The 10,778-nt window shown below is 36.3% G+C and overlaps 1 protein-coding gene across 4 annotated transcripts in view; it reads left to right on the plus strand.

The window, feature by feature from the left end:
• The window catches only part of PPP4R3B (protein phosphatase 4 regulatory subunit 3B), a 69,095-nt gene that overhangs the window by 54,946 nt on the left and 3,371 nt on the right, over positions 1-10,778 (plus strand). For 2 of the 4 annotated variants that reach the window (XM_047745282.1, XM_047745285.1), the window contains 4 exons: positions 751-920; positions 3,660-3,799; positions 4,174-4,358; positions 6,283-6,476. In XM_047745282.1, the coding sequence (XP_047601238.1) occupies positions 751-920; positions 3,660-3,799; positions 4,174-4,358; positions 6,283-6,476 (689 nt within the window). Of the gene's footprint in view, positions 1-750; positions 921-3,659; positions 3,800-4,173; positions 4,359-6,280; positions 6,477-10,778 lie in introns of those variants that run through there. The other 2 variants (XM_047745284.1, XM_047745283.1) reach the window with 2 other exon arrangements.

The following is a 10,778-nucleotide window of genomic DNA, read 5'->3' on the forward strand; positions in this document are numbered from 1 at the left end:
TGGGAGTGGAACTATAGCCTTGATCAGAAAAAGTACAAGACCTTCAGCTCTCCTGTTAAGCTGGCAGCAGGAACCACTTTGGCTTTTTTTTTTTTTTGACAGAGAGAGATCACAAGCAGGCAGAGAGGCAGGCAGAGAGACAGGAGGAAGCAGGCTCCCTGCTGAGCAGAGAGCCCGATGCGGGACTCGATCCCAGGACTCCGAGATCATGACCTGAGCCGAAGGCAGCGGCTTAACCCACTGAGCCACCCAGGCGCCCCCACTTTGGCTTTATTTTCAGTAAATCGAGAAGTACCTACCTCCAAAGCTCCCGCTGTGGGGCGGTGAGGCAGCTTTGGGCAGGTTGCACCACTCCTGTGCCCACCTTCAAGAAAGACAGCCCTGTCCTGGCTCTAAGCTGCCATCACTACATCATCTGCATGTCTCCCAGCACTGCTCTGAGTACTGCCAGCATTGGCACTCGATGGTTTCTGTGGGTTTTTTAAAATCTTTATACCATGGAGCTACCTGCCTGGGTACTTTATCTCCCAAGTACCAGTTATTGGGTTTTTTGCTAGCTCTGGCTACATGAGTTAACACAGATTTGAGTGGTCTTACCCTAACTCTATTTTTTCCTCAAAACCCAGTTATTTTTAGTGCACATTTTTACTTTTTATTTTAGAATATATACATTAATTTATGTAAAAATGCCTGTATAATAATTGCTATTAATGTGGTTATCAATTTGTTCCCTGTATGACTTTTAATTAGGTGCTCTTCGTTTTATGAGGCGGATAATTGGCCTTAAAGATGAATTTTATAATCGTTACATCACGAAGGGAAATCTTTTTGAGCCAGTTATAAATGCTCTTCTGGATAATGGAACTCGGTACAATCTGTTGAATTCAGCTGTTATTGAGTTATTTGAATTTATAAGAGTGGTAAGTTTATGCTGAAGGATTCTTAGTAAAATAAAATAATTACATGTTTAGCAATGTTAATATTTTAAATTGTGAAATTTAGCTTGGTGTTTTAACCCATGTTTACTCTGTATTATTCTCAGTTCCATTTTTATTGGCCAGATGTTTCAGGATTATATTTGGCATATGCAGACATTTTAGTCAAGTATGCCATTCATGAGATCTCTATTATCTTTGTAGGGGTAGTGATAAATAGAAAGGTTGAAAGTAATTACTTTGGCAAACTGCTAGATGATGTATAAAAGGTAGGCTATTATCGTGTAAATTTAAGTTGAAGAGACCAGGAAGTGAGGCGGACCACTCCAACTGCCTTATTTTATAGATGAGGGGCTTCAGACACCCAGAGTAATCAAGTTTTATTTAGGAGCATCCATTTGGTTAGGAGCATAGTCAGAGCTTGAAGACAGGTCACAGCTCAGTTTTGGGCAACAGAAGGTCTGTCATAAAAAAATCTGGAGAGAACTCTACGTGAACAATAGGGTTAAGATAGGTAACTGTAGGACCAATACAATAAATTTACCCTCTCCCACACACTGAAATCATTCCATCAGGGAAAATGGCCACATGGTTAGAATTTGAAAAAAATAAAGTCAAAGCTAGAAATTCATTCTCTAGTTTTGGCTCTTACAGATTTCTGCTCATGACATGCTGTTCTCATATAAAGATTATTTGGCTAGCAGGATTACTTTTCTAATAGTCACTTGGCCAAGAGTATGGTTTTCAAAAGGATGAAGAGAATAGAACTATTGTCTTTAGCCTTAGAAAAGAGGGAACATAGTTAACTAGCTTACCAAGTATATCTGAACCCTGTTTCACAATGTACTGTTGTAATGAACCAGAGATTGGCATATATATAGATTCCCCACCCCCTTAAAATTTTTGGTGAGGGGGCGCCTAGGTGACTCAGTTGGTTAAGCATCTGCCTTCAGCTCAGTCATGATTCCAGGGTCCTGGGATCGAGTCCCCCGTCAAGTTCCCTGCCCAGTGGCAAGCCTGCCCCTCCCTCTTCCTCTGCCTGTTGCTCTGCCTGTTTGTGCTCTCTCTGTTGAATAAACAAAATCTTTTAAAAAGTTAAAAAAATGTTTAGTGAGAAACTGATAAAAATGACTTGTAGGGTTCACAACCAGAAAATAATTTTGAGTAGTTGATAAATGTACATTGAATCCCAAAACTTAACTCATCTTTTTTTTCTTTAAAGACTTATTTATTTGAGAGAGAGTGCAAGTGGGGGTGAGGGCAGAGCAAGAGGATCGCAAACAGACTCCCTGCTGAGCATGGAGCCCCACATGGGGCTCAATCTCAGGACCCCAAGATCGTGACCTGAGTCAAAACCAAGAGTCAAGTGCTTAACCGACTGAGCCACCCAGGTACCCCAAAACTTAACTCATCTTTTTTGTTCAGTATATAACACAGAACCATTTTACCTGGGTTTCTAATATCTCTTCTTTGCATATTATTTGAGATTTCCAGAGAAACTAGTTTGAAGACTTAAAAGTCCTTAAAAAAAAATTATGGGGCACCTGGGTGGCTCAGTGGGTTAAGACTCTCCTTTCGGCTGGCTCAGGTCATGTTCTCAGGGTCTTGGGATGGAGCCCCTCATCGGGCTCTCTGCTCAGCAGGGAGCCTGCTTCCCCCTGCCCTCTCTCTGCCTACTTGTGATCTCTCTGTCAAATAAATAAAATCTTTAAAAAAAAAAAACAAGATTATGGTGTATCTTTTAAAGAAGTGGCATGTATATTTATTGTTAATCTTAAATTCCTGAATCACAATTTCAGTTATTAATAATAATGAGTGTACTTTGCATACAGGCATTTGCAATGATTATTTAGAATGGTTCATTTAGAATTTAAAAGAATTTAGGAGTTATTACTGTCAGTTTGTTTCACAAAAACTATACCACTGGAAAACTGTGGAAACAGGTAGAATTCAAGTTAATAGTTTTTCAGATCTGTATATGTAATATAGTTATAGGAGTCTGTGTTTATTATTTAGGTAAGGCTTATCCCATTTTGATACCTAAAATTTGTTAAAAGTGGAATTTCACTATCTGCCTTCTAACTAGCTGTGTGCTCTTCATCAGGTCATCCAACCTCTCAGATCCTCAATTTTCCTTTTCTGTAAAATGGGGGTAATAAAACCTATTTCATAGAATTGTTAGGATCACGTGAAACTATATGTTAAAGTACTTTTTAAAGTGTAAAGTACTATGTAAACGCAAAGAATAAACAGAAGACCTAAACTAACTCTAGTTACTTTCAAATGTTTTGTAGCCCCCCAAAAGAGCTCCTTTTTTTTTTTTAAAGATTTTATTTATTTATTTATTTGACAGAGAGAGAGAGAGAGAGAGAGACACAGTGAGAGAGGGAACACAAGCAGGGGGAGTGGGAGAGGGAGAAGCAGGCTTCCCGCAGAGCAGGGAGCCCGATGCGGGGCTTGATCCCAGGACCCCGAGATCACGACCTGAGCTGAAGGCAGACGCCCAACAACTGAGCCACCCAGGTGTCCCAAGAGCTCCTTTTTTATTCCTAGTTTTCTCTGGAGGCCTGGCTCATGTGTAAAGAAACTAGGACATTTATTTTTGTAATGTGATTTTGGAAAAACCTTTTTTGATCAGCTTTGGAACTATAAAAAAGTTCTTTTAAGTTTTTCTCCTAACAGTCATTGAATTATATTTGAATTGTAAATTTTGTCCTCATACAGGAAGATATCAAGTCTCTTACTGCACATATAGTTGAAAACTTTTATAAAGCACTTGAATCAATAGAATATGTTCAGACATTCAAAGGATTGAAGACTAAATATGAGCAAGAAAAAGACAGACAAAATCAGAAACTGAACAGGTATTGTTTAAATATATTGTATTTATAGGCTATAAAATTATATCCAGAATCTTCTGTTCGGATCTCACATATGAACTTTACCCAGGAGCATTCTTTCCATCATTAGATAGTACAGGGTTGTATAAAAGGTAGGATATTTTCCCTACCCAAATCTTTTATGTGAACATATCATAACTCAAGATAATTTTTATTTTAATTTACAATATTTTGGAGTGTTCTGGGGTCACATCTTGTATCACAGTCAAGGTGATTATGATGTAAATTATACATAGTTAAAATTACTTTCGCTCCTTTTGGTTATACATATTTATTCTCAAATTTAATCTGGTCACAAACTTTAAATCATTACTCAGTGTTTGTGATGTTTCTTACAGTGTACCATCTATATTGCGTAGTAACAGATTTCGCAGAGATGCAAAAGCCTTGGAAGAGGATGAAGAAATGTGGTTTAATGAAGATGAAGAGGAGGAAGGAAAAGCAGTTGTGGCACCAGTAGAAAAATCTAAGCCAGACGATGATTTTCCAGATACTTATGAAAAATTTATGGAGACAAAAAAAGGTATTAAAATTTTGAATTTTGGAATAATGTAGCATTTATTAGGTACAGAAATTATCAGTTGCTTGTGAAGGTTTGGTCATAGTATATAAAGCATGAAAGACGTGAATTTTATAGTGAATTGGGACCTTTTAAAATTTCCACATCTTTTTCCAAATCTGGGAGTTATTTTCATGTTTAAACTATTTTTCTTGAAACTTGCCATTTTGCAGTGCTCGTCATTTGCTGTTTAGAATTACATTGTCTACTTATACATTGCCTTCAATGAACAATCTTGGATTTATTTCTGTACTGAGATCCCGATAATAATAGAGACCATATATTGGGGCGCCTGGGTGGCTCAGTTGGTTGAGTGACTGCCTTCACCTTGGGTCATAATCCTGGAATCCCGGGATAGAGTCCTGTATTGGTTTCCCTGGTCGGCAGGGAGTCTGCTTCTCCCACTGACCTCTTTCCTCTTATGTTTCTCTCTCTCAAATAAATAAATAAAATCTTTAAAAAAAAAAAAACAAAAATAATAGAGACCATATAGATACATAGAAACTTTCCAGAGCACTCTGCCTTTTATAGTTTTGAGGAAACTAAGCTCAAAGAAGTATTTTTGCCCTTTGAAAAAGGGACGCCTGGGTGGCTCTTTGGGTTAAAGCCTCTGCTTTCTGCTCAGGTCATGGTCTCAGGATCCTGGGATCGAGCCCCACATGGGGCTCTCTGCTTAGCAGGGAGCCTGCTTCCTCCTCTCTATCTCTCTCTGCCTACTTGTGATCTCTGTCTGTCAAATAAATAAAATCTTTTAAAAAAAAAAAAAAAAGATCTTATCTTTCAAAAGAATCACTTTAATTCTGTGGCCTGAAAAATTACTAGAGTATTTATTGTCCTGCATATATCATATTAATGTTTACTAAAAGTTTACATTTTTTTTTTAAAGATTTTATTTATTTATTTGACAGAGAGAGATCACAAGCAGGCAGAGAGGCAGGCAGAGAGAGAGGAGGAAGCAGGCTCCCTGCTGAGCAGAGAGCCCGATGCGGGGCTCGATCCCAGGACCCTGAGATCATGACCTGAGCAGAAGGCAGCGGCTTAACCCACTGAGCCACCCAGGCGCCCCTAAAAGTTTACATTTTGAAAGGCAAAAGCATTTGTGATTTTGAATGTGAGATTTTCTAAAAGCATTTCTCCTTAGTGTTTCACTGATTTATTACATTTTTCCTGCAACTATTGTTCCCAGCCTCACTCATTATGTACTTGTTAGTGCCCAAAGTTCTATTTACTTCAGCCTCACAGAGCAAATAGCCTATCAAAATGTCCTAGGTTTTGGTAGCCTAATTCTTCTACGTGTACTCATTATAGGCATTGCCCTGAGAACAGTGAAAAGGGGAGGTGAGGCCATACTTGAAGTACTGCATCCACTTGAGAATCAGATACAAAAAAGTAGCAACCAGATATGAAAGGATACTGGATACCTAACTCGTAAGAGAAACAGGACCCTAGAATATTCAGGAAATAGGAGACTGATAAACGTGATCATATCATTGTCTTTGGGCACTTGAAATACTGATTTATGACAGAGATTATCAGGTCCATCAAGGACTATAATATAGAAGTATAGGATCAGTGCAGTGAAGCTGCAGAGGGACAGTAAAAGGAAGAGTCAGAAGTAGTGAATCCTTGACTCATCCTACATACAACAGTGTGGGATTCTAGTGTAGGATAGCTGATTCTGGTAGATGATTCTTGAGGTCCTTTCTAATCCTGGGTTTCTAAGATTCTGGCTAATTAAAGACTTAGCACTGTATATACCGTGCTCTACTCTTAGCTCTTAGGAAGCAAAGGCAGTGTTTTATAAGTTTTTAAGTTATTGTTATTTTCAGTTGCTTTGCCTATTAGGAATATTTACTGGAAAAGATGAAAATTTTTACTTTCTTTTTAGCAAAAGAAAGTGAAGACAAGGAAAACCTTCCCAAAAGGACATCATCGAGTGGCTTCAAATTTACTTTCTCCCATTCTGCCAGTGCTGCTAATGGAACAAACAGTAAATCTGTAGTGGCTCAGACACCACCAGCAAGCTCTAATGGATCCTCTTCCAAAACTACAAACTTGGCCACATCGGTAACAGCCACCAAGGTATGTGAAATTATTCTAAACACAAACTTTGCTTTTCCCATCTTTAAAATTATCTCGTGTTTACTAAAGAAAATTTTGGATAAAAAAAGTAATTTCAAAGAAGAAAAAAAGGTAAAAAGGAGAAAAGTTGTACACACTATCATTAGAGAACATGACTGCTAATACCCTTTGATTGATTCTTCAGGTATATGGGTTTATCTGACACGTAATTGAGGTCTTTCTGTAAACACAGTTTTTTGTATACTACTTTCATTTATTTCTTAAAAAATTTTTTCTGTGTTACTAAAACACTGTTGATGACTACAGAATTTCATTTTATTTAGCTGTATCATAATATTTGTAAGAAACCTACCCAGTTATATTTTGGAGCACTGGAGTTGATTCTGATGTTTCATTGATAGGACTGTTGGTGGTGTTGCATTTTAAGTTATTTTCTTGAATCAGTGAGTAGAAGAATATTTTCATACATATTGTCAAATACCCCCAGGAAGTTTCTACCAGTTTATGTTACCATAACCATTGTGAGTGTGCTTGACTCACTGCAGCTTTGCCAGTGTTACTATAGTTATTTTTAATCCTTGTCCATTAGGTAGTGGAGAATGTATAGCTCTCATTCCCAGTTGTGTGTCCTTTGTTAGTTGAGGTTGACTATTAGCCTTTTGAATTTGCTCTTCTGCAAGTTGTCTTTTCATGGTCTTGCCTTTTTAAAATTGGGTTATGTTTTTCTTAATATGAGTGAATCTTTAGTTATAAGGATAGTAGCCTTTTTGTCATTTGCATAGCAAATGTATTTTCCATTCGTTATTTTTTTATATAAACAAGTTAAAAAAAATTTTTTTTTTTTTAGATTTTATTTATCTGTTTGGGAGAGAGAGAGCACAAGCAGGTGGGGGGAGGGGCAGAGGAAGAGGGAGAGGCTCCCGGCTGGGCTCGGCTGAGCAGGGAGCCCAGCGCAAGGCTCAGTCCCAGGACCCTGAGATCATGACCTGAGCTGAAGGCAGATGATGTTTAACTGACTGAGCCACCCAGGCACCTTTAAACAAGTTTAAATTTTATATAAAATTTTCTTCTTTCACTTATACTGTTATTTTGTGTAACCATCCTTTTCCCCAAAAAGAAGTGGCTTAAAATAAAAAGGCATAAATCTGAGACAGCTGTTAACATAAGGGTAGAAGCGGCAGTGCCATAGGAGTAAAAAACCTAATGTTCTCAGTTTGAACACAAAATACAATTTGAGTTTCTTCTTTCACAAAAGTGTAGTCTTCATTCACTGTCGTAAGCTCTTTCTAACTAGAAATTTTAAAATTTTCACTTCTTGATTAAAAAAAAAATCTGGTGTAATATTTGTGTCACTATATTAACAATATCTGCTGTGAAGTTAAATTGTTCAGGTTCGTATCTTGGCTCTGCCTCTTTCTAGGCTATTTGACCTTGAGTAAGTTAGTATATCTCTCAGGACCTTATTTTTTATTTTAAACAAGGGTAAAATAGCATCTACTTTATAGGCTTGTAAATATTAAATTATTTAATAAACGTAAAGAGCTTAGAACACTGTTTGCACTTTATCAGTATATATACTAGCTTTTCTTTCTCAAATCAAAGCAATAGATGCGCTTACTTTCAAAAGTCAAAATAATATTAAAATGTTGAGAAAAGTCAGAGATAGCTTAGAACTCTTCTTCTTGTACCTGTTTCTTCTATTTCTAAATGTAATGTTAATATTAGATATTGTTTCATCAAGTTTAGACCTAATTCATTAGATTCTTATTATGATAGATAGGAATTGAACATGTGAACACTCCTTAACCGTTTTTCTCCCTGCGTCACAATTTTTGCCTTAAATAGCATTTGATAATTTTATAGCTATAATGACAACATAAATATTCTTTATACATGACTTTTTTCCTGGTCTTTTTTCTATACTGCATGTTTCTGGATAACTTTTCTCTTTCTAGAGTAAAAATTGGCACCATTTTTTCATTTGTTGCAGTAGTTAGGTGCCTATTGTTAATTCTTTCAGTACCTTTCAGGTTAGTTTCTGTGTTCTCTTTGATATCTCCAGTCTGGTTCCGACCTAGATCCTTTGCTCCCTAGACTTGCTGCACAGCCACCAAGGCCATTATCCTGACACTTCTTCTGCCTCTCTTTTTCTTGTATTGTTTCTAGGTCTTATGTCTTTGTACTCTTTCTTGATTTACCGTCCCATTTCGATGGAGCACATCCTCTAATAATTGTTTTCTGAGAAAAGAATCCCAGGAGAGGTAAAATTGAGCCCCTCCATCTGTGAAAATGTGATGATTCCGTCCTGCTTGATGGCCAGTTTTAACTGAATGTAGAACCAAATAGGAAATCATTTTCTTTTAAAACTTAGAAGTTATTGCTGCCAAGAAATCCAAAGACATTCTTATTTCTGATCCTTTGTGTGTGAGTTTTTATTTTCTTCTTGGAAGTAGCTAAACAATCATGTCCTTCAGTTTGGAAACATTATTTCACTGTAACTTACTGTTTCGAGATTGGGCCCTCTGTATTGATCTTAAAATTTTCATAATTTTTCTCTCCTATTACTCTTTTTTTTTCCTCTTTTTGTTCTGTTTTCTGGGTTATTTCTTAGAGTTCTTAATGCATTATCCTTCCAGATAATTTTTTACTTACGACTTAGCAATATCAAGTACAAGCACTAACACATTTTTCACCCTTTTTGACACTAACAGCAGATTACTGAATACATTTTTACCACATTTTGGAGGGGTCAAGGAGAAAACAGTGATTGCTCTTGGAAAATAAATAGCTCGTCACTCTAGATTATGATAAAAGTTTGAAATTCACTATCTGTTGATTGCCACAGTTGAATTGATTGATTCTTAAAATTAAATAGATCAGGTGTGAACTTGTCTATTTTCCTTGGCAAGGCATTCTAAAGCTCTAATATGCTATTAAAATTTGCATTCTTTGAAAACTTGGTAGTTTTCAAGGCTGGTGAGACATTAGCTAGTAATGAAATTACAAGGATTTTTTTTTTTTTTTTTAACTTACAGAGCTGTAAAATACGCACATTTTCCTTGAACAAGAATACTTATCCAAAAAAAAAGAAAAAGACTTACAAAGTCCTAATCAGAAACCATTAGTGGGTGCTAAAACAAACACTTCTTTTGCCACAGATTAATAGAAGAGAACTCTGGATCTTGCTTTTTCACTTAACAAACTTAACCTGGGTGAGCTTTCCATATTAGAACATAAAGAACTTCCTCCATAGAATTCCACAGTATGATATACTTTAATTTATAACTAACCCTCTTGATGCATTTTAAAGTTGTTTCCAGCTTTTTGCAGTTAAAACAATTGTAACTTTCTACACAAAATATTTCATATACGTACATATTTCTATATAGAATATGTATTTACAGTTTTGATTAGTTACTAAATTTACTTAGTAAAATGGAAATATGTGGGTAGTTCCTTAACACAGTATATATGGCCAGTACCAAAAGCTTGCTAGATACTTATGGACATATTAGAAGTGTTCCCCCCCAAAGTTGGGGACAAGATAGGATACCATTGTGATTGCTGTTATTTAACAATTGTTCTGAGGTTGTAGCCAGTGCAGTTAGGTGAGATCAAGCTATAGAGGCGCCTGGGTGGCTCAGTTGGTTGAGCTACTGCCTTCAGCTCAGGTCATGATCCCAGGGTCCTAGGATCGAGCCCTGCATCAGGCTTCCTGCTCAGTGGGTGGCCTGCTTCTCCCTGTCCCTCTGCTGCTCTGCCTGCTTGTGCTCTCTCACTCTGTCAAATAAACAAAAATCTTTAAAAAAAGAAATTAAAGCTATCAAAATAAGATAAAAACCATCACTTTTGCTGATGATTTTTAAAAATTTTATTAATCATATTTATGGAAGATCTGTCCTTTATTTTTTGAGTAGAGGATAATTGTTGAATTCTCTGTCCTCGGGTTTTTTAATATGATTAATTATATTAATAGTTTCCTAACTTATAATTTGTTAGGTTCAGAAAAAAGTCATTGTGTCTTCATAGGTATTAATCATTATCATTTGTTTTCATCCCCTCCTTCATATTGGAAACTTTTCTTAAAGGGTAATTGGCATAAGTGGTCTAATTGCAATCTGATATTTATTTTAAAAAATTTATTTTAAAAAAGTATGTTTATGTTTGTATATTAAGTCTGGAATTTGTCAGATTCTTTACAGGGTGCATCTATGGATCACAGGCCTTTTAACCTCTAATATTTAACATTTTATATTTTTATTTTCAATAAAAATGATTGTTTTAATGTATAGGAGTTTGTTT

This window comes from Lutra lutra, chromosome 9, assembly GCF_902655055.1.
Source record: "Lutra lutra chromosome 9, mLutLut1.2, whole genome shotgun sequence".
Lineage (NCBI taxonomy): Eukaryota > Metazoa > Chordata > Mammalia > Carnivora > Mustelidae > Lutra > Lutra lutra.